The following is a 25,527-nucleotide window of genomic DNA, read 5'->3' on the forward strand; positions in this document are numbered from 1 at the left end:
TCAAGATCACTTGGTAACACTTCCAAATCACTTTTAAAATATCATTTTATTTTGCTGTTACCTCCTTTAAAAAAGGCATATCCCTTCTTTCTAATCCAACAACTGCAAACAGCCCAGTCAATGGTACAAAGTCAAACAAAAAATGGTCTTTCATCAAGCTACAGTTTGGTCAGGAAGGAGCAATCACAGAGGCTGGCCCTGCCCCATTTTCTTCTCTTGAACAAAGTCACATGTTGGCTGTGTGTGGGCTAAATGAGTGTCTCCTCTTAACCCTTTCCTCCTATGTAACAGTCTGTTCTGTCTGTAGAGACAATTGAATTAGCAGTTTGACCCTTTCCTGGTCAATGAAGGGTTTGTGTCTCATTATCTATTCCTTCTCACTGCTACTGAAGGAAAACAATCTTTTATGTACAGGCTGGGCAGAGAACTGATTGAGAGCAGCCCTGCAGAAGACTTGGGGGTGATGGTTCATGGAAAACTCAACACCAGCAGGCAATGAGCACTCACAGTTCAGAAAGCCAACCACGTCCTGGGCTGCATCCCAAGCAGGCAAGGGAGGGGACTCTGCCCCTCTACTCAGCTCTTGTGAGACCCCACCTGGAGTCCTGCATCCAGCTCTGGATGGAACATGGAACTGCTGGAGCAAGTCCAGAGGAGGTGATAAGGGGACTGGGGCACCTACCCTACACAGACAGGCTGATAAAGTTGGGGCTGTTCAGTCCAGAGAAGAGAAGAGAAGGTTGTGTGGAACAAACCTGCCAGTATTTGGAGGAGCCTACAGGGAAGCCTGAGAGGGACTCTGTCAGGAACTGTAGTGCTAGGACAAGGAGCAATGGGTACACATTAAAAGAGGGGAAATTTGGGTTAGATATTAGGAAGAAATTCTTTACTGTGAGGGTGGTGAGGACTGGAAGAGGTTGCCCCCCGGGAGGTTGTGGATGTCCCATCCCTGTCAGTGTTCAAAGCCAGGCTGGATGAAGTGTTGAGCCTGGTGTAGTAGGAGATGTCCTTGTCCACATCAGGGGCTTGGGACTAGATGATCTTTAAGATCCATTCCACCCTCTAAAATTACATGGTATATTATATGGCATCACTGTGTGAGTAAAGTAGAAGGTGAGGCTGGTGACTGAACAGCTCCCCAGGGCAGAGGTCACAACGCCAAGTCTGTCAGAGTTCAAGGAGTATCTGGAAAATGTTCTTAGTCATTTGGTTTGGATTTTATGGTAGTCCTGTAAGGAGCAGAGAGCTGGAGTCAGGGTCTCTTAAGAGTCTCTTCCAACTCCTTATGGTCTTCTTCTTCCAACTTGAGATATTCCATGACTATATGGTAAGTACAGTGGTATATGACAAGTATCACAAGTCACACTGCTCTTCTGGTACAGTTCACACAAATCACCTATTTTTTCCAATAAATAAATAACACAAGATATTTAAAACAGATGTAAAACCTTAATATTTTCGTTAAATGTGAAATCTTACGCCTTTTTAATAACACATGAGGGACAGGAAGCAGAACAAGAGTAACACTTAGGCAAAACCAATCCATTTTATTTCTGTCAAGTTAGTATTTCATTTTTAAACAGTCAAATAACACAACTCCAGAGAACTACACCTCTTAATAGTTTCCCATTAGTTATCACGACTACTGAAAACATACAAAGCACTTAGAACTTGTTTTAACCAGCCTGGAGTTTTTGTAGATCTTCAACTGTAACTGAATACCACACTCAAAACATCAAATATAGGTACTTTCCATACTGAGTTAGTAATATCAGATGAACTATCCTGCAACAGTACAGCATTGCAAAAATATCTCCGTAAATTTTGATTTAGAAGACCATATCTGAAATTTAGAACACTGCTTGTACATAAAAGCCTACAAGCAAAAACTTATCAGCAAAATCAGTAAATGGTTCAAATATGTCAATAGTGGTATTAAATAACACTTAGTGGACTGATAAACAATACCACTTGAAAAGAACTCTTCAGGAAGCTTGTAGTGGATATATTCAGAGAATACTTTTGTACTACACCGTTCATAGTCTGAGTGGAACTGTTTATGGCAGGCAGGGATTCTTTGGCACAATGCATTTAAAATCAAAGCAAGGTGACCACACTTAGGTAAGGCAAACCCATATCAAGGCAGAGCTGTAACAGAAACCCTGTGATGACAATGACAGTAACCAGCACGCTGGGTGTGTAGAGATCATGCTTAAAAATTATTCTTTTGCAGAATGCAAAAGAGATATTAGCCAAACATTTAAGTAAGAAACTGGAACTCCTATACCTTCAAGAGCACACCACGAATCACTGCCTCCTCATGAGAAATTACCAATATTGTCTTCTGTCATCAGTACTACATAAAGCTGGAACTGAAAAACCACAGCAAGCACATAAACTCAGCATACTCTGAAGAAATAAAACTAAACCAGAGGAGTTACTCATATTAGTGCAGGTAATGACTTCTGTTACCAAGAATTCCACTTTCATATGCAAATCCAGAAAAAAAAAAGGAATTCAGGAAAAGGAATTTGGTAACAGTAGTTGAAATGGAATACATTTTGGCCAAATTAGGCTTCTAGCATACACCCCAAAAATGTCAAAACTTGATTCTGGGGAAATATGTGCACCAACATAGCTTCTAAAGTTCTTCAGAATGTAGCAGTAATAAATGAATTCAGAACCAAGAAATCTGTTTTCAACTGCAGGAAGTTATTCCATAACAAAATGTTATCTGCAGTAAATTTGTAAATTATCAGGAAAGAAAATTAGTAAGTTAATTGACTTCTGGTTTTGGAGGAGAAAAACATTTAAGTCAATTTAATTTAATACATGAGCATTTAATTCAACGTTTTTAATATAAATCAGTTGGGAGTGTTATTCTGGACACTACTTTAGAAAGTATTTCTGAATTTTCAATTTATTCAAGTTTTTCTTTTAACAGTGGTGAAAGAAAGAAGTGTATGGGTGGGAAGAAAGTGAAATCTTTATTGGGTCATATTCTGCACTTGGTGTTTTTACAGCCAATTTTTTCAATTTCTTCTCTCAAAAATCTGTACTAGGAAGACACATCTAATTAATATGGGCCAAACAGCAGTTAGACTACTTCATAAAACTACTAACATACCCTACCCTTCAAAACCTGAGTGCTGCAATCAAATGCTTTTCCTGAAATTCCCTGGGAGAATTTCTCTCTCTAACTCCTCCTTCTCACTCTCCCTCTCGCTCTGCTCTCCAACATTCACAGCTCCTTCATGTCTGATATGAAAGCACTGGACTTCAAGTTGAAAATCTTGCTTCTTTCATGGAAAAAAGAAAAGACAAAACAACGCTCATAGAACATACAGCAATTACTCTAAAAGTAAATCCAAGCATGATGGTATTTTATACACTTCTGTCTCCTTATCACAGAATAGGAGCATCTGTCTTTTCTAAAAGATTATTGCAATTTGAGTTATAAAAGTGAATGTGAAGAACTTTCTCATTGCTCTCTGATGACTTACTTTTTGCAGTCCTTGTGTCTTCAAACTAACAGGGCTAGAGACAGACACTTGTGACTGACTTGATTCAGTGACAGCTTTCTTCTCAACAAACTGAGTTTTTTCATCTTCTAGAAGTTTTTTCTCTTTCCCTAATTTCAGCTCCTCTTCTTGATGCATTAGCGTAAGATGTTCAAATTCAGTCAGTACCTATTTAAAGAAAGCACAAAAAACAACATTTCCAACTGGCAACACAAGGTGGTGATATCACAATATAAAAACCCTCTTCAAAATAACACTAAAACCCATGTCAGCTTGTGTTAATAGTCAAACTGTTAAGACTAAAAAGCAGCAATACAGAAGAATAATAACTTTTATCAGACTGTTCTCATGGTCCAGGATACTACACTCAAAGTACAGGTAGAAAACATGGAAGGCACTAAGTGAATATCAGATTCCCTCCTACATTTTACTGTATCTTTATTGTATCAAAATAAGGGGGCCTTTAGAGCTAAACCAATTATCAACAGACAGATTAAATCAAGATGACTCAAGCAGAATATAGTGGGGAAGTGTATATTGATCAGATTTAAAAACAACCAGAGTTAGTCTGGTTGGGAGTTACTGGTGGGCTGCAAGAAGCTACCTACTTCTCAGCTCTTTGACTAGGTTTTTTTGACATACTAATGCATTTTTGTTTCCAGATGTATTTTAACCAGTTCAACCCTATTGTGAAGTTGTATGTGACAACAAATGAGGTCCTTTATCCTTCCTCATCTCCCATTTCCCCACACACAAATTCTCCTAGAATCCTGCTTTTGCAAAGAAGAAACTAAGACTATAAACATAACAGTATGCCTGCTGTACACAGCAGACCTGACAAATTTTATAGGTGCACGTGAAAGAAATCTGAAGTTCGACAGAAATTCCCGGTTTTCTTTAGTTTCCAAATACAAATACAGCAGTAAGAGAACATGACAAATGTTCTTTAGGAGTGATTGCATGATCACTTTCCCACTAAGCTCCATCAGGAACTTAGAAAACTAATATCTGTAATTCTGCAATATGTAGAGTTCACAAACCACTTGGTATAAATCATACAAGGAAAATACCAAAGGGTTAGCACAGATACTGTTGTAAGACCTTGCTGAACCTGCTTTGAACATGACTAAGCATTCTTCCAATTGAACAGCCTCACACTGAGAAGGACTGAATCTCTTTTTTTCTCCTCTACAAGTAGCATGGGGGTCTTAAGAGATTTAGAAAACAAATACTAAGCTGCCTTATTTAAAATATGCACAGGAACACCTCAAAAAACCTGCTACAGCTTTACTGGGGGACTGACATACAGAAAAGAACATTAATAAAAATACACAGGTTTCCAATTTCAATTAAACCAGTGTTTGAATATAAATACATGTGACCACAATAAGAGTCTGGCAGAAAGTAGATGAGAAGATCCTATCTTGCTAGTCCAGCTTGACAGGACTAAATCTTCAAAAACAGAGCCAAGATACATTCCACATTTTCAAACAGCCTTAAGGCAGCTGGGAATAGATGAGATTTTGAAACCAGAACTGAAACAAACCAATAGAATACCACACATACACACTTTCAAATCTCTCAGTATGAGGGCTGAGTTTAGATTTAATACTTAAATCTGGAAGTCTGGCAAACACACATGGCCCACTCTGAAAAGCCTGAGGAAATACTTTTTCCTAAAATTTTGGTTTTTTACAGAGCAATCTACGCACAAAAAGCACCTACTGTGTTGTTATGGCATACCAGTGTTTCTCACATTGCTAAAGAAGGCAAAGAAACACAAACATTATATTCATCACTCTCTTACTTCACTATATCAACTCCTCCTCTACAGATGTGCACCAGCTACCCATCAAGGCCTTTAGACTGTAAGCTCCAGCCTTCCCAAAACAAGATCTATTTACCGAATCACAGAATCATGTATGCTACTGGGAAAGACCTTTAAGATCAAGTCCAAGCATGAATCCAGCACTGCCAAGTCCACCCTTAAACCACATCCCCAGGTGCCACATCTATACATATTTTAAATGCCTCCAAGCATGGTGACTCACTACTTTCCTGGGCAGCCTGTTCTCCAATGCTCAACAACCCTTTCTGTGAAGATGTTTTTCTAATATCCAGTCTAAGCTTCCCATCACACAACTTTAAGTCCATTTCCTCTCATGTTGTCACTTAGCAATTGGGAGAAAAGACAAACCCCAAACTCACTTCTCCTTTCAGGCAGTTGTAGAGAGCAATAAAGTCTCTCTCCCCTGAGCCTCCTTCACTTCATGCTAAACAACCCCAGCTCCCTCAGCTGCTCCTCATAAGACATATTCTCCTGTTTGCTGGTGTCTAATCAAACTGCTTTTGATTTAATGCATTACTGTCCTCAAAATATTAGGAAATTATAAATATCAACCAGTGATTTTGTTAAGAACTTAGTTGTTCCAAATCTCAGAAAACAAACTCAAGACAGACAGGCATGCTTGCCTGTCGCTCTGCCTCTTCCAACACTGCTGCTTTCTCCTTCACTCTCTGCACAAATCGTTGCCATATCTCCTCTTCTTTTCTTTCCACTTCAAGGCAGAACTCCAGCCTCTTTGTCTCAATGACTTCCTGTAGACTGAAGTTCAAAAATGTAAGCAACTCTCCAGCACGCTGCTTTATTCAGTGTGGAAAACCAACAATCCAGAAAATTATTTAAACAATTAATACTCATCTGAAATGTTAATTTCTACAGCTTCCCACATAAAAATTCAAGAAGAAACCTAAATGGAAGCAAGCATCTTATCTTTCTATTTTTTTTATTTACGTAAACAACCCTGAGTTACATTACTTATGCTAACAGCTCCTGAGCAATTTACATTTCAAAGTAAATGCAACACTTCAGGCATCTCATGTTCTAAAGACTTGATTTATACCTTTCTGACTCCAACATGAATAAGCTTCTTCTTTAAGTTGCTTACTACTAAGACACTGAAATTGCCAGAAAAATCTCACAAAATTTCCACATTGTGAAACCTCAGTCTTCAAGTAGGACCATACAAAAACAATTAGTCTGGAGCACTAATGTAACAAAAAACTGATTGCTTCTATATGAAAATGGAAGAAAATAACAGGACCTTCAGAACATATAGCACTCTTTTTTAATGTCGAAATTTAAATATGGCAGAATTACATTAATAGAGAATGAATTCAATTTCCTAAATAATTCAACATCTAAAGCACAGGGTTGCTTTCCAACATGCAACAGCCAAAACCTCAAGACTGCTTGTTTTTTCCTGAACCCTCTCTTCCAGAAGTAAATAAACTGCATATATCCTATACATATACTTGAAACTATATAGGAGGAATAAATTAGTTCAGATCATTGAGCAAATCTCTGGCAAAAAACCAAAAAAAAGTAAGTAAATCAAACATTTCTTTACTTTTAAATCGATGCCTCCCTTCTCTTTTCAGTACACAAGACAATTTTTTTTTCCCTCCAAACAACAGGTACCTGAAATTGAGACACTTCTTTCATGTCAAAACATATCATGGCAAATTAAAAGATGCTAGTAATTTATTCATATGAATAAACTACTAGAGGTTTGACATTTTCAGAGTCTATACTAGTGCTGCCAGGCTGTGCTGGTGGGAAATGTTTGCTTTTCAAGAAATATGAATGGAGCTTGTACACAGATGTACACCAAACCTCCTTTGAAAAGCAAACCTGCTTAATGACATAAGTTCTTCCATCAAAACATGAACCATAAACTTCTCTAAGTCACATAATTCCAGAGAGCACAACTGGAGGACCACAGCTGTTTTAATGGTTATTGAAAATTCTAAAGCATTGTCTTCTGTGACATTTGGCTTAAGAACAGCTCAAACCCTGGATAATGTTCCAGCTTTTTTCTGGGGCCATTCTTTACATGTTTTGCTGAGTCAGCCCTTCCCAGCTTACATGAGTTACTGTCCTTTGCCAGGTAACTCATGCCTTCCACCCTCATGTAAAATAAATAGGTATGTATATTAAGTATTTCACTTTGATTTATACTTCTAATATAAACACACACTTATGTTTTTGTCCTATCTTTTCTTGTTTCTATTTAAACCATTTATAAATGGAAAAACTTACCAAAAAAATCTAAAGAGTTAATTATTTAGAGCAACACTAAGCTTAAACAACTCTCTTTTATCTTTAAATTTATGGTGACTGGACAGTTTCTCAATCCTAAAGTTTCTTATTTGTATTCAAAATATCATCTAAAGAGAGAAGAAACATCTTGAAATTGCACATGCAGACAATGTTCATAAGGTATCAAGGCCAGAGCACTCCCCCTATTCTATCTAATTTGAGCACTACATGGCAACAAAATAAATTCACAACAATTACCCTTTTGTGTTTGGGCTTGTTTTAGGGGCTTCTAATCAGCTGTGAAATGACTTAGGTCACCCTGAAATTCTAAATCCCCAAATCCACATGAAACAGGGGCATGGTTTTCACACAGATGTATTAATTCACACTATCTCTAAGTTTAGACAATAATGCTACAGCACATGTTTTCCAAGTGCTAGCAATCTCACACTATTCAGGCTTCTGCACACAGTGTCAGTTCTGATAGATAAAATGCTGCCTTTGGAAATGATAAAGCTGCTAGAGCAAATGCTAGACTATGTTAACATGCTACAATCACACCTTCATTTCTTTATGTGGACATCTTTAGACCCAGACTAGGTTACTTTATCAGGTAAAAGCATTTTGTGTTAAAATTAGTAAAATATTAACTCTGAAGACATTCAACTCAGTAAATAATCATATTACACATAAAAAGGAAAAATAAAAGTATATTTTTTAATTTACTGTGCAGGTGGTTGTGGATGACAGTACGTGTTCACGAGGAAGTGTTCAAGGCCAGGCTGGATGGGGCTTTGAGCAACCTGGTCTGGTGGAAGGTGGTCCTGTCCATGGCAGGTGGGTTGGAACTAGATGGTCTTTGAGGTCTCTTTCAACCCCAACCATTCTGTGACTCCGAGAAACACCCTCTCCCCCTGGACTGAATTGCTCTGGGAATCACCAAGACAGAACTGAACCAAAATTTCTTTTTCTGTGTGTGACGTCCCAGCAACACAATAGCCCAAACACTCTTAAGTGTTAGGAGATTTGGGGAGGAAGGAAAAACAGTTCACCACATCTTAAGCCAGTCCTTTCAACATTACTTCATCCACTGCTCATAGTAAAATATTTTTCGGTTTATCTTAAGACTGGTTTCACTGCTTCTCTTTTAGTACATTATGAAAATCAAGTTCACAGGAACTCTCATTATTCTGGGTTACACATCCAGAATGAAATACTCTGTACAAAGACACTTAAAAATTTTAAATGTTATAACTAATTATTTAAATAATGTATTCTTACTGAGGTTTTGTAGTAAGGGATTGTGAAGAAAGTCTAAACTAATCATACATACCAGCACTACCACCGGCCTTTCTACAGAAGCATTGCTGTGACAGTTTTTTCTGTCTGTATGAGACTGAAAGCATGGAAGCCTAAAATTGCAAAGGAGACACATTATGTTCATAAATAAAGACTCTGAAGTTAATTTAACTCTCAGTGGAACACAATTTGCACTTTGAACAACACAGGTATTTAAAGTTTATTCACTTCCACTTTTAAAAGCTTTCAAATTTGAATGTAACACTTGTAACTTTTTGCAGAACTTGTGCCTATTAATTAAGGTATATCAGAAAAACCAAAAAGAAAAAATTAACTAGTGGCAGGTATTTCTAGCACTGTGCTTTGACTCAGTCGACTAGCTCAGTTGATTATTGAGTAATAATAAGGATGTGGCAGACCTAAAGAATTATCAATTTTTCAGTAGGGGCAAGAAAGCCAAGTATTTTGGGTGTGGCCCAATCTCATTCTAAGATGGTTAAAATATTTAGCTCAAATGCAAAGGTCTGCAGCTGGTCAGATGAACTCCATGGCCAAGGACTTCTTAAGGAAAATGTCTAACAGCCTTTCAAATGTTCGGTTTCTTTTCTTAGACACGAAAAGAGTCACATCAACCTTCCTCTACATAAAAACTTCTTCATGTCACTGAATCCTTCCTGGTTTTCTGTCATCATCTTCAAAAAAGCTGAAAAATAAACAAGTTCAAGAGCTGCATGGTCTAAATATCCAGTTTTGGGGAAGAAAAAAGCAAGGAATGATTCCCCACATACTGAGAAACCAAGATGCTTATGTTACAATAATGTTTAATTGCAATTATAATGGAGAACAAACTGTAACTATGATGCCAGAAGAACAACTAACCCACAGAATGATTAACATTAGCAAATCTAAACACACAAGCATACAGCCTGAATATCAATCCTCAGCTTTTTTCAACAGATCCTGGTCTATCACTTTTCTTCTTTCAAAACAAAAATGTGCCCATAGGCAACAACTTAAATTGAAAAACGGACTCAACAAAACGTCCAACTTGAAAACACTAGCAATCCTCTCCTCCCTTGCTAATGCCTAGGCTAACTAGGTATGTGTGTGTGTGTATTTAGAAGTTTGTTTCCCTGGAAGCACTCTTCATGTCTAGATTTCTGTTTTCAATTATTCCAAATTTTGCCATTCAAAACATCTCAGCAATTATCTCTTGCTGAGAATGACCTGAAACTGGAATTCATGTTCCTAATGGGCATAATTGGACCAGCAAAACAGCAGGACCAGACCATCTGCACACACACAAAAAAGTTTATCTTTACTTTTCAACAACAAAGAAATGCAAATGCCAATTTGAAGTGGCAAAAAATTATAAAATTATAAAAAATTAACTTCTGAATTTTATATCCAACAGATACTGCACAAAATGCATAAACCACATTCTAAATACTCTGCTATCCATTGACTTCATTACTTCATTCTTAGAATGCAATTGCAAACTAACAAGAAGTTATTATGAAATAGCTTCACCAAAATTACAGGATTTGGGAATAGGTGTTTTTAAAAGTGTGCACAAGACAGTCACTTCAGACTATCTTTATTCTCCCTTCTCAGACCCAGTAATAAAGATGCAAATATATTTTTCTGCTGTATGCTGAAACCATCTCTTTCCACGTTCCCCATAAAAAAGGTTAAACCTGCCAACATGTTTTTACACGCATGTAAAAGTGTGTTTTACGCACATGTTAAAGTCTTTACAGATGTCTGCCCACAACCCCTCCCATAAGGCAGCTGGACATCCAAGAATTACTGGTTTTGCCTTGCAGTGGCATACAAGTTTGGATGAATAAACTAATGTCCTACTTCTAAATCCGAAAGGGTAGTACAGGAACTTCACAGGCAGCTTCTTCCCAATATGCCAAAAATCATGGCACATTTGCTACTCAAGTGTCAGTGTTCAAAGGCTACAAACAGCCAATTACTCAAGTCTAGCAAAGGTTTTCTAAATCTATGTTATTATCAAATTTAACATGTAGACAGCTACATTACAGGCACAAAATATGAATTCTCAACATGCATTTTGATCATTATATATACAACTAGCAGGAAATTTTAATCTTCAGGCATATACTGCTATGCAATATTAATTACTCTAAAACTACACCTCTTAGAATTCACATGTATATATTGTAAACATCTTTAAGGATAAAGAGGATGACAATTTAATAACACAGTCTAGCCTAAAACAACTGGATAGTCCCTATTCTAAAAGTTATTTAAATGTACAAGCAAACTAGGAACCACTGAACTTCCTCTACGTAAAAAGACATTTTCTATCACATTACTGAGGACACACTTTTTATTGTTCCCTCAGTAACTTGATAAAGCACCTTATGGGTAAGGCTGCATTAGACTGCTAATTACACTGCATACACATCCTCTAAATTCTCTTCCTTTTCTGTAGTATCATAAGATGTCTCTCCCAAAACACCAAACACCTTCTCTCTCAGACCTCCGTGTCATTCACTATGCCACACTACTGAGGGACAACCACATATATCCTAGTCTTACTTTTCTCTTCCTGTTGCAGTAAGTCTGGGAAAAAGGACATTTTTCTAGATTCTTATGGGATATCTATTCTCATCCTTCCAAAACAATGACATTTTCAATAGAACTGATTTACCAAAACTAATTAGTAAGTGTATTTTCTTGCCAAAGCTCTCTCAATAAAACTGACATCTAGTGGGCCATAGGTAAAATCCACACACCAGAGAGAACTCAGCTCCTCTGTATATCCAAGAAGCAATTTCTAAATGAGCTCTGAAGTGTAAAATACTGGGACATTCTGATGTGAACCTACCACTTCAGCCTTTTTACAAAACATAAACTGTGCAAGGGTTTTACAGATATAATTCCTCTGCTTGTAGAAGAAAACACTTCTATGAATGATGGTTTTTATAATTAACTTTTATCCTGAGATGGCTGTACACCATGAAATGGAGCTTCAGAAAAGCTGAAGGTACTCGAGTCAATACTGCCATGAACAAATCTCTTAAAAAAAAAATCTTCCCTAGACAAGGGTAACAAGACATCAGCTATGAACAGCTATTAACACACGTTCTTAAACATAAACCAAATGAAAATTCTATGATTATTTTCAGTTGGTTTTAAACCTCTTTCACCTTTGGTTCTCTTTTTATGAAAAGGATGTATTACATTCTTGTTAAGTGAAATGTCAAGAGACCATTGATTCAAGGTCAGCTCAACATCATCTAAATGAATTAATTTGTAAATGTGCCTTGGTTCAAACAATGAGAAACTGTTTTTAAAGCAAAGTTTTATTCTGTTTTCATGCCTGGTTTAAGTCAATATTTCCCACCACAACTATGTAGTAATGGTGCTTCACTAAACCATGAAGGCTTGAACAACCCACAAAGAACCAGCTCTTCCCCAGCAGGATTCCGGGACCAGTTAAAAGTACAGTCCCATGCATTAAAAAAAAACCCAAAGGAAGAGGAAGACAAGAGAACTGGAAATAAAATATTAAACAAAATGGATATAAAATTTTAAATGTTTCCTGCAGAAAGCAGCTTTACTACATGAAACAACTGTCTATAACCTTCCTTATAACTTAACTTTCCTTTGAAATCCTCTTCTAACTCCCTATAGTCCAGCAAAAGATTTCTTGACCTGAAAATGCTAAGACATTTGTTATTATGGCAGATAATGTGGGAAGTCAACAGTGTACCCACTTATTTTGTAAAAGTTTTTGCTTCAGTTCCTTCTGAACCTGGAGTCCAACCAAACTATTATTTAAAATCAGATATTCTTAAGAAAGAAAATAAAACATAATACTAATATATAATGAAAATAATTTAAAAGCTTGTAAAGCATAGATACCTAAAGAAAACAGACATGCTTCCTGAGGAAAATTTAAATCCTCAGGTGTATTATAGAAGAGAAAAAAGAATGCTGATTTACCATGAAGGTAACTAAATGAACAGCTACATCCTTCAATTATTCTTTCCCTCTTAGAAAATTTATTTTATGTATGAACGCTGCTCTGCATTGGGTTGATGTGAAGTGAATGGATGCTGAAAGCAAGTGCTACACACCAAGTCCTTTACCTGACTGATTTGTTCTCAGGGCCAATGTCTCTGCAACCCAACTTCTCCAGCCTGCAGCGCCTGTACGACTCATAATACGCACGAGTCTTATCCTTCAAGTCTTCCATATTTATGCAAAGCATCCTGCGGAGCTTTATTGTGTCACAGTGGTTCTCATTTTCCACTAATCAGTAAAAAGATGATTTTATTATTATGCAGAAGTAGCAAAATAGTCAAAATACATTTTAAACATCATCGTTTACTTTGTTCACTAAATATACTTCTAGGAAAAGGTTATCTTGTTGCTTATTATACCTCTTACACTTCTTTATCATTTTTAATATACACACTGAAGTACTGAAGACCTGTAAGTACTGGTGAACATAATTCAACCTGTCCTGATTTCCTGCTTGAGCTGAAGACAACCAAATTTCTCTCTTTTTTAACCCTCTTTACTGACAATCACAAATGTCTGAAATTTGGTAGCGCTAGAGGTACTGCCACTATCCTAACCTGCCCAAATACTACATACACTATCTCATACTTTGATCCCAAGAATGCATCAGGGTGGATGAAATTACAAGTTAGTGGATGTCTCAATTATTAATTGCTAAATTCCTTATAGTGTTGATCCAAAATACAATCAGCCTGGCATCAATGAAACAGCCCCTTGTATTATTGGTGAATTTTATACTTCAACAACAGCAAAAGCTCATAAAGATACTTTTAAGAATTCTTTTACCTTTTACAATGCCCCAAGGGTATTGACGAGCTCTCTCCATTTTGTTTCCAATTTTCACCTTCTCCATACTTCCTACCACGGCAAATGGCAAATAATCCTGTAGGAGATGTACCAATTAAGCCTTTCAATGTTTATGTAAAAACATTGAAACACCTCAGAAACAAATTAGGGAGGAAAACACCATTTCAGGAAAAGCCAACAAGCAGTTTAAAACCACTCCCAGGAGATCAGTAGCTAGGCAGTATCTACTCATAAAAAACTCAAACTACAATAGAAGCAGAAGGAGCAGTTGATAGGCCCAGATGGGTGTGTTGAGGGGAACCTCAGCAGGCTGGAGAAATGGGCCAACAGGCACCTCATAAAGTGGAAATGAGGGCAATGCTAAGTCCTGCATGTCAGGAGGAATAAGCCCATGCCCCAGCACACGCTGGTGGCTGACTGTCTGGAAAGGCACTTTGCAGAATAAGACATGGGGGCAATGACCTGGTGAACAGCAGGCTCTTCCTGATTCAGCAGGTCTGTCCCAATGGCAAAGGCAGCCAACCACACCCTGAGCTGCACTAGGAAGTGTCAGCCCCAAACAGAAAACTGTTCTAGAACACACATTCAATCAGAGCTCATACCCCAGTAACACTCATATGACAATCACGCATTGGAGCCTGTGCTGTGGTTACTGCTGTGGGCTTGGCACAAAGACAGCCTGGGCACTGCCTGCCTCCTTGCTGACCCACAACAGCTGACCAAATAAAGAAACACCATTACCTGGAAAATAAATCACTAGCAGAGCATGGAAGTGGTCAGTAACAAACGACCACTTTTCCCCACACCAAAAGGACCTGTTACTGATGGACAGCTGCACATTGTCACTCCCTGGCCGGGTAACAGAGGTTGGGAATGCACAGCCATTGGCTCCAGCATCCTGGCTCCTGTTCCCTACTTTCAAACCCACACACACACAAACATGGTCAGGTGTAGCTATAAACACATGCAAGAGAGCAGCAAATGCAGAGCGCTCAAGGCAAAGCCATCTAGCTTCACAGCCTTAGCTGAGAGCTGGCAGCTACCCCTGGCACAGTCAGAAAGGACAACCGAAAATAAGCCAGAGTCACATCTGACTTCTTTATCCCCAGAGAAAATCTGTCCTAATTTCAAAACAAAGTACTAAATAAAAGAAAAAAAGCAGGTGTAAGACTTGCTATTGTAGAAAGTTGTAAACTTAAGGCACCTAAATATCTTCTCTACCAGATGTAAAATTGTATCTGTTGAGGAAAAGAGCAAAGTCAATCTGTCCATCTATAATAGCAATTATATATTAATTAGAAAGATATTAGAAAAACTATTTATGCATGAGAACCTCTTTTCTGTTACACATATCAACAGCAGAAGGGCAGAAGATTTTTAAGTAGGGAAAAAAAAACCCAACACGTCAGAACTTTTTAAGAAGAACAAACTCGTGACATGCAAACTTACAAACTTAAAGACAAGAGTGAAAGCAGTGACATGAATCAGCATTATAGAACGATGATTTAGCATTGAAATATCAATATTTTTGTCATTTACTTACATTTGTGATGCTATTAATCTCAGAAACGGTTTCGTCATCAGTAGGACACTGGTATATTCGGATGCCATTGCTAGTTAATTCGCTCATTATTTTCTTCTTGAACTCTTGCAGCTCAGTTTTAGAAATGCTATCTGCTTTGCCTATAACTGGTATAATGTTCACCTATGAATGACAAATTATATGAAATGTGTGAGACTTCAATTTTGAAGAGGCAACTTTTGTAAATAGAATTGCTTTTTAAATAGCTGTTTAAAACTTCCTCTGCAGTCCAAACCTTTCCATCAATTGATATCAAATTTTCACAAACAATGAAAAATATTCTCATGGGCATCATTTAACTAACTAGCAACCAATTATTAAATATACTCCCCTAAAAGTAATTGATTCTAAGAACAAGGAAGGAGGTCTCATAGAGCCAAGTACTCAAACGCAAGCAATGCCTACTTATTACCTAAATGCCATTAAGTATTTATATCTCTGTTAAAAAAAGCAGATTGCTTAGTTTATAGCAGCAGGGGACATGGCTCAGGTGTTAAATGAAAGCTGGCAGTCAAAATACAGAAAGAAAAGGAAGCTGGCTGCAAACCCTGCCTACCCCTGAGCCTCTTCCTCGGGCTCCTTTCAGCTACATCTTCCTCACCTCACCACTGCAGCACAGTTTCTCCAGCATCTGACATGAGCAGAGGAGTAACACAGGCTAAAGCTTCTTGCTTACCAGTCCTTACACTAATTATTCAGAACACAGAATTCAGTTCTATTAAACCGCCCTATTTCCTAAAATAATGATGGAAGTAACTTGGAAGCAATAGATGCCAAATTTTTCTTACAAATACTATCATCACTCCCAAAATACACATTTTTCAGAACTAAATGGAAATAATGAATACCCAAATGGAAAAAAATGTAAATATTTAATTTTCCAATATTTTGAAAGAATAATATAACTAACTCTTCTGGATTTCAGAAGATGAAGTGTTTTACAGAGTTACTTGATCACAGATGCAAAAAGGAAGGAGAGGATAAAAAACCAAAACAACAGACACACTTTCTATTCTTCTGAATATTCTGCCTGAATGGAAACGCCTAAATGTCAAGAACAGATTCAAAATGGTTATTTTTCAAATAAGACTTCTGTCTTAAGCAAAATGTCCCAAAGAAAAAGCAAGCCAGCTCTGAAGTATGACTTCCAAGATTACCTGATGATAGTCCTTAATTGTGTAGCATACATGATCTAAGAATACATGGGGTAAAATATCTAAAATCAAATGAAATTATGGGATTTATTTTTATAATAACTGAACTCATTTAGAATTGTATACTCCTATTACATTAGGAGTAATTCACACCTTCAATCAAATTAGCTGAGGGAAAACTGCATAGGTTTTCTCCAATGTAGGTCTAAAAATGCATGGAATACAGAGTCCTCAGAATTCAATTAACCTCTACTCTTTTTCAACATGAAAGCTGTCTTTTCAATGTGAACGTTTTTCAAGCAGTCACTAATTACGACAGAATTTCTTAGAAAACAGAAAACAAATAGCAGAGAAAGTCTACCAAGAAGAACAGTAAAACACAAAATCATCAGAAACTGTGATTACAGCTATCAACATTGACATTAAATCACCACAAGTGTACAAAAATTGAAAAGCATAAAATTAACTCTGGCTTCAGATAAGCCACAGAGAAGGAAAAGAAATACATGTAATTGAAATCATTGTTGACTGTAAGAGCAGGCTGATTTAAGTGTATCTCTGTGAATCAATATAAAAATTTCTGAAGATTCTTTCTGGAGGGAAAAAACCTAAATCCCCAAGGTACTTTACTGACTTAACCATAACCTGCATACAATTCTGTGAGAATGAATTAGAACTGCAGAGCTCTTAGTTGAATAATCACTATTTCCAGGAAGAAAGAGTACAGGAAAAGATCCCTTTGTATGTGAATGAAACCTGGCTTGTCTGTAGTGATGCCATCCTAAGCAAAACTATAGAAACTACAGGATTTTCCAGTGTCTAAATGCTAGGAGTCCAAATTCTTAGCTAGTCATCCAATCCATAATAGAGAAAAATAAACTGACCATAGATACGCTGTTTTTCCTTCAAGGACTGCAGAGAACAGGATGAACCTGATCTATCCCAAGAACCCTCGGTACCTCTGAGCTGTGTAATCTGCTATTGTTTTGTAGCAGCAGACTGTAACAAAAGTACACAGTGTACACTGCAGTGGATTCAGGAAGAAACTCAAGACAGCTTTCCACACAGATGTACACATTTGACGGACGCATGTGGCTGTACCATCTTCTCTTTATGGAATCCTGTGCTCAGTGAATACACCCAGGGACTTCCACATCCTGGGAAATTCCAAGTTCTTAACTGCCACTAGGACAATGCAGTACTAAAAGCACCACAAACATGCTCCACAACAAGATGGAAACAAAACTACAGTTAAAGCACATAACTCTTTCTGTGTGTATATGGATATTTCTGTAGTAAGATCAGAAAGAATCCATCGCAAAGGGATAAAAAACACAGTTTCATGTGGTTTATGCTCCCTCTGTGCCAAAGCAGAGTTAAAAATTTTTGCAGTAGGTGGATAGAAGTCAAAATTCCTCACAGCAGAATTATTTTTGGTTTATCCTGATGGAAGTATTTTCTTAGGATGCTGTAATTTGTAGATCTATATCCTTTTCTTTTGAAAGAAACACTGTGTTAAAGGAAGTTCAGTAAAGAGCAGGCACAACCTAGAAACCAACAACACAGCACACAGAAATGTGCTCTCCCCTACCTTTATACCACCATACCTTCCCTTCTCTGCTATTGAGAAGTTCAGAATGCAAAATATATCCACAAACAAAGTAACAAAAATCCCAAATGTGCTTATGAAACACAAATGTGGACTATACAGCTGATTTAATCCTTGATATCTTGAAAAAACTTCTCTGAAACAAGAAAATGCAGGAAGAAAATTTAGTGGGAAGGGCTCTAATACAGCACAAAGAAAAAGGGAAAGGCACAGAAAATGCATTTAAGTTTTCAAAATTTTCAACATTTCAACAAATGAAATCCAAATAATATAAGGTTTCTTAAAATAGGTTAAAGATTTAGCTTCACACAGCCCCGTTACAGGAAGAAAGTTAAGGATTTAGAAAATGCAAGTAGTTTCACTAGAAAGTGCTATTTCAAAGCTTTCTAAACAAATCAGTATGTTAAAACACTACTGCAGCCTATCACAGAAAAAGCCACATTGGCAGAGTGTTCTGTTCATGGCTCTTCATGCCTCCTCAGTTATCTAAAAGCAAGATCTTCAGTGCTGCAGAGCTTTTTAGATACCAACTTTCCAGCAGTCCCAAAACTAGAAACAAGCTTAATTAGAAACAGTAAAGTGCTTACAGAAGGTACCCTATCCAATCTCACTACTATGCTTAGGGTTTAATAAAAGTAAAGTTGGTGTGGTTCTACTTTTTTTAGTATTTTTTTTTAACTTTGTTGTGATTCTTTTTTCAATGCTCTTGCCATATGTCTCTCTCTTTTTGATTTGCGAATAAACAAGTGATGAACTGCAAGCTACAGTTGCAGTTCAAATGCAGAGCCCATTTATTTGGAACTTTAAGTAGATCAGTACCAAAAAAACCTACAAAACCAAATTCATCGATATAGATCCGAAACATGGTAAAGGACCTAAAAGTTACAAGATGCTTTAGAAAGTAAGACAAATTCTTGGAACTGTTTCCAAGTCTTACCTTACTGTCTAGGCTTCTCATAGTTAACAAATCTATGGTTTTTAGAGAACGGCCTGTAGGTGAAATGAAATAGAGGCAGACATGGATGCGAGTATCATGGTAGCTAAATAAAGAACGTATAACTTTCAGTTCTTCCTCGAGATAGGCTTCAAATTGTGCATCTACATAATCCACTATTGGCTGATAGCTGTAGGAAATAAAATTTAACAACCAGATATTAGCTACTCCTAAACAGAGACAGACTAAGAAGGGAATTCTCTTGTATTGTTCTGCAGATTTTTGCTTTACATGTCAAAAGGCTGCTCAAGTAGGGCAGAAAATTATGTGTACAGATTAATCCTAATTTCTGAAAAATTACTCAGAAAAGAATTGTGCATCTAATACAAACAAAATATTTCCTAGCTACTACCATTAGTGAAAAAAACTATATAATTATGATTATAACAAACTTCCCAAGTAATGGTTTTAAATTTTTGCAATTAAGTTGTGCAAATGCAGAACTCTTAAACATAAGGAAGATACAACAACCTCTTAGGTACAATACAAGAAAAGAAAGAATATGTAACTAATAGTACCAAGAAACAGGATGAACTTTATCATCTGAAGTACACGAGAGGGCTCTTAAACAATAGGCAAAAACTAAAATGAGAAATGTTAGAGAATAAAAATCTGATTCACAGTAAGTACAGTTTAAATATACTTTATCCTACCTAAAACCAGAGTCTAATGTGCTTTCAAAAAGAAAGTTTTGCTAGATGTAGAAACAGTGCACCCTTACATTTCTTCTGCTCCACAAAGTTGACAAAGCAGATCAAACACTATTGAAATCCAGAAGCAGGTGTTACAACACACAAAATCAAAAGGACAAAAAGGCACCTCCTATACCACACATCAAAACCTGTAACAGCTATACTAGTATCTACTTGCATCTCCTTCATCCAGTTCACCACCAGCAGCTATTATCCAGTCATATCATGAGCCACAGCTGTCATGATAATCTTAACATGACTCTCTAACCTTTCATTATTATGAGTACCACCATTTAGGTACTCACATGGCATAAATCCTTTACAATTACCTTGAAAGAAACAAAATCTGCTGAGACAGTTGAGTCCTGTAAAAAAGTCACGAAAGCAGAGACTCAAAAAAGTTCTGAAATTCACTAGAGTGCTGCCTCTACATCTTCCGACTGACTAAGCTGATTGACACAAAACACAAAGGCCTTTGGTAATCCACATGATTAAACTTCCAGTTTAAGTCTTCAACAAGTTACAATGAAATTGTTAAAAACCCTGTAGATCTAATCTACATAATCTACAGTACTTTATCATCTGCTTGGCTGTTTAAAAACCCACCCATTGAACTCCCTGCTTTTCTCCACCCCAAAAGAAACTACTGCATGTACACACATTCATAAAAGATTAGGAAAGAAAAGATTTCATAAAGAAAAGGGCAGAGTTCATCTGAATTATAAAATAATTTCTTACATGAGAAGAACAATGTGTTTACTTTGGCACACAGGGAAAACAGTCAACCATCTACTTGGAATACATGTAAGACAATCACTTACTACAAAAGCCCAAAGTAAAATCAACTTGCACTTAAGACCAAAACTTCAGCCTCCACACCAAAATAACAGTGACAAGAGGGCACTTACCTATCTGCTTTGTTCATCTGGTCACCAAACCCCACTGTTTTCACAACTGTCAGCTTCAAAAGAACATTACTTTCCTGGAGTTCAAAAGTCTGGGCTCTAAGTCGCACACTTGAAAGAAAATGTGTTGATGGAGAGTCTTCAAAATCAGTGTTAAACAAACTGCTCACCAAGGCTGATTTCCCAATTCCAGTTTCCCCTAAAGTTAAACAGAAGGGTTGGAGAAGACATTTTTCACATCAAATAAATACATAATAATCTCAGAAAGCGTACACAAAAACTCAACTGATTTCTCTGAGCAAAATTGTGCATTTGTGCATTCTTTTAGTGAATACTAAATATATTTTCATTATTTTTTCATCCTACATATAAGGGTAAATTATCAGCTAATGAGTAATGAGCAGAACAATGTCTTGACACTTTGGTTTCTTTTAAAGTCTGAATTAACTTCCTACAGATTTTTAAAAGTTAAGTAGCTAGCTGTGAAACCAGAGATTCAACAAACATCTTTTAAGAATAAGGGTCATTTGATAAATATAGAAACATTTCAGTAATACCACCTTGGAATTTCAGAAGTTTTTTAATCTGAAGCTCTTTGTTACAGGTGTAAGCCCCATTTACTCAAAAAAATCCAAAAGGCTGCTGATAAATGAATAAATGGCTGGTATACATTTTCAACATTTTTTGGTCTTCACATTGTGTAGGAAACCCAACACACAAACCCAAATAAACAAAGCTGGGAGAAGGGGTGGAATTACAGTTCATGCTTAACATTAAAGAAAGTGTTTAACACCACAGCTGGATTTAAATTCCAGTCACTTCCTAAGATGGATACACCACTAAAGCCTTTAGGCACCCAGATCTACTCACCAATACAAAGAATGTTGAAGCAGAAGCCATGCTTGATGGATTTCCTGATCAGTTGGTCAGGTAAGCTATCAAACCCAACATGGGCAGACAAGGACAAAGTTCGACAGCCAGCATTTTGCTAGAGAAAAATAATTTTAAAATATCAGTTAACAATGGCAATAAAAATTCTACTAGAAAGTTAAACTCATTCCTTATGATTTCACATGCAATGAAGAAAAGCCAAAGTCTGAAAAAAAAGACCTGTCAAATGAGCTTTCGTCCATGATTTGAGGAAAAATTTCAATTTACTTTACAGAAAAATTTGAATGCTTAAAAGGAAAAAAAAAAGGAAAAAAAAAACCAAACCAAACAACCCTATGAAACATGAATGAAATAAAGTAGACAAGTCCAACTGAAAATGCAAACTGAAAACTGTAGGGAGAAAATAGATCACAGTTGGTTTGCTCTTAGAAAATATGAAAAAACGTACTAAAAAATCCAAGCATCAGAATTCAAAATAGAAAGCATAATCAGAGGAAGGTGTGCGTTACCAAATGGAACTCATTCTGAGGAGCTGGAACTGAAATTGCTATGAATGTTAACTAAAACATTATCTACACTCATTATATGCACCAGAACTCTGAGACAGCATAACATCTATTTCATTGAAATATCTAAAGGTGCACATTCCTTTTCAAACATCAGTTAGCAATCTAGAACCATGACATCAAGGCAGTGAGCACACTAAAATGCATAAGGCTAAAAGGAAATATCTTGATCCACACAAATGAACTGTATTTTTAAACAAACATTACATATCAGAAGTAGAAATGGTGACAGCTCCATGCTATTCTTTCTCTTATATTTCCAACCCACATGGAATTGAAAACCATTACTGTTTCCTGTGAACATGCACACGGTCAAGAGTAGGAAATTTTTTAATTTAACACTTAAAAGCCCATTAAAGTGACACCTTTTCTAATAAGTATGCATAGCAAGTCTCAGAATTCTTGTAGCTAGAAGGATATGGATATTGCTCATGGCATATACTCATCCTCTTCTTTATTTGAACAGGACTTTCTTGTATGAGCTTACAGACTGCACTGCACCAACTCTCATTTTAGATTCCTCTAATTAGATAATTCCATTTTAGACTAATATGAGGGAAAATGCATATGCAAAGTGAACAGTTTAAAGAGAAATATTACATCTTTGGGGTATTAAAAAAAAAAAAGCACGTTCAAAGCACATCAGAAAACAAAATTTCTCAAGTCATTCTACCAGAAGAAAATTACTACCAAAAAGTGCTGCGAAACAGGGAGCCCTGTCAGTTTCCTGTCCATTTAAAGACAAGTGTATCTGAGACAGTGGCTGCACATCTATGAACTCTAGCTACTCAGTCTGATCTCAAAGCACCTCTATTGCCACTAGGATAACACAGTTCCTCTAATACAAACCACCCAGCCTCCACACCAAAGGCCAGTGCAAGAGGCTCAGTGTGACTGCAGAAGGGAAGCCTTTCACCTTCACGTCATCAGCATAAATCCCAGCCTCTGCACTGCCATTTGTAACTCTCCAAACAAAAAAACCCTCACAGGAATAAATTTATTTCCTTCTGATGTCCAGATGTTAGAAAGATAAATTATTTTGTCAGCAGAACCGCCTTGTTAAGGCTTAGGGCTTGACATGCCTCAATGATCTCAGACCTGGAGGAGGTTAACAAAGCCTGGGGAGAAGGATGTGCTAATGAGAGTGGACACAAAAAATACAAAATTTACGGGCCACAAGGACATTTGGCAGAACACCCAATATAAGGAAGAAACTAACAAAGCCAAGTCAGCAACTATACTGAAATCAACTGACTCAGCTCCAAGGAAATTTTAGCAGGAGGAGATTGTGACCATCAACTCAAGAAACCCACCAACTCAAAAGAAAAGAAAAACCACGAATGTGAACTAATTAGCATGACAAACGAGAGAATCACAACCAACAGAAGGTAGACTAGTAGCCAGTGACGCTTGATTTCCTTGTTTGCTAAAATCTATAAATGTAGTTTTGATGATTGGGCAGCTGGCATTTTGTGGGTCATCACCTAGCACCCCACTTTGCACAAACTAGAATAAAGAAATAGAAGTAGCTTGTTTCAGTATGTAAATTGCTGCTGCTTACTAAGCAGCGAGCACTCATTCAGCACAACACCTCCCTTCCTCACACAAGAATCACTGTGTAAACCTATTCCACCTGACAGCAACTGAAGCATTGTCTTAATAGAAAAGCAGAAGCCACATTTTTCCCTCCGAAATTTTCCACGGACATCGGGTGTCAATTTCTTTGTCAATAGCAGAGAGACCACAGGATATCTGCATTCTTACTACTTCTAAAAGAAAAAAAAAAATCATCTAGTTGATCACCGAACTGATATCACCTAAATATCACCTAACTCACACCTCATTCCTTCCCTCAACCCCATTTTTAAAGGTTGGTGGCATAACTAGATTTCTCCAGAATCGTTAAATTGGATGGGGCTCTGAGTGACATGGTCTAGTGAAAACTGTCCCTGCCCAAAGCAAGAGGGGTGGGACCAATCTTTTTGAGATCCCTTCCAACCCAAACCATTCTAAGATTCTGTGATTTAATCAAATATTTTGGTTTACATAAAGTTGTCTTGCCCATCAAAAACAGCATGAAAAAAACCATGGCCTGAGACTGTGTAACGTTTAAAAATTATTTCTTTCAGAAAAAAACCCCTAAAATAAAATAGTAATCTTTTAAATTTACTACATATTTTTGACCAAAACTGCCCAACACCATCCCTTACCAAAGCAAAAGCTAAGTCTCAGACTACACTCATCACTCTGTGTAAACCTCTGCTGAACGAGACTAGCAGTCTAGGCACTGCTGCCACTGGATTTGTAGATGTGACTGAGAGTTGCCGTCCAAAACTCGAAGAAAACCGTACCCAGAGTGTGATTCTGCAGGGGGTGAGGGTCCCGGCAGCCCCGCCGAGGTGCTGGGAAGGATGCGGCGCCCGTGGACATCCCCCCATGAACGTGCCCATGGGCACCCCAGATCCGACTCCTCCTGAGCCCCGAGTTCACTACTACCGACAGGCATGGGAACTACGCTCCAACACTGTCGTGTGGATGGGCTCAGTGTCTTCAAAGCTGACAGCTTTGCCATTACACAGAAGTAACTCTTCAATACACAAGATTCAACTTATTACCCGAAATATGCGATACGCCAGGGGAGCGCTAGGAAGAGTGACACCTGAACACAAGTTCCTTTAACACCAAGTGTTCCAAAAGCCTGACAGCTCCGGGAACTAGCGTGAGGAAGGAGCCTTCATCTCGCCCGCTAACCCGACCCGCACCCTGACGCGGCCCTCAGCAGCGCCCGGCACGGACAGGGACAGCGCCCGGCGCCCCACAGCAAGGGCAGCACATCCACCTCTTCCTCCCCACAGTGCGACCGCCACCCTCCTTCCCCTCCAGGTGCCGGCGCTGCCGGGCCCCTCCAAACCCTCAGCCACGCCGGGCTCACCCCCGGCACAGGGGCCGCTCACCCGCCGCTCCCTGTGCCGCAGAGGGGACTTACCAGGTGCTCCTCGGTATCGGAAGCGGCCATAGCCCCGCCACAGAGACAGAGAATGAGGGAGGAGAGTAGAGAGAGAAGGACGCGACCAAAACTGCCGCCGAAGGGGAGAGCCACGCGGCGGGGAGGAGCGCGGGGAGGAGATGCGGCCGCGGCTCCGCCGCCGGGGCGGGCGCTGCTAGCGGGCGCCTCCCGGCCGGAGGGCGGCGCGGTGCCGCCGTCGCGGCAGTGATTGCCGGGCATGCTGCCGCTGGGAGGAGGGGCTCGGGCAGCGGCGGTTCTGCCGCGCCCGCGCCACCACCATCACCAGTAGCGGCAGTAGCAGCAGGAGGAGCGCCGGTGGCGCGATGGGGTAGCGGC

General features: G+C 38.2%; 1 protein-coding gene across 1 annotated transcript; it reads right to left on the reverse strand.

The window, feature by feature from the left end:
• Positions 1–1,546: 1,546 nt before the first annotated feature.
• Positions 1,547–25,410, reverse strand: SEPTIN10 (septin 10). Its single transcript, XM_059493605.1, is given in 12 exon segments — positions 1,547–3,299; positions 3,504–3,689; positions 5,994–6,126; positions 13,050–13,212; positions 13,771–13,867; positions 15,335–15,496; positions 19,074–19,260; positions 20,731–20,926; positions 21,598–21,715; positions 25,171–25,211; positions 25,214–25,313; positions 25,315–25,410. Coding segments are annotated over 12 exon segments (1,623 nt in total). The 3' UTR covers positions 1,547–3,155.
• Positions 25,411–25,527: the final 117 nt, after the last annotated feature.

Source organism: Ammospiza nelsoni, chromosome 2 (assembly GCF_027579445.1).
Source record: "Ammospiza nelsoni isolate bAmmNel1 chromosome 2, bAmmNel1.pri, whole genome shotgun sequence".
Taxonomy (NCBI): Eukaryota; Metazoa; Chordata; class Aves; order Passeriformes; family Passerellidae; genus Ammospiza; species Ammospiza nelsoni.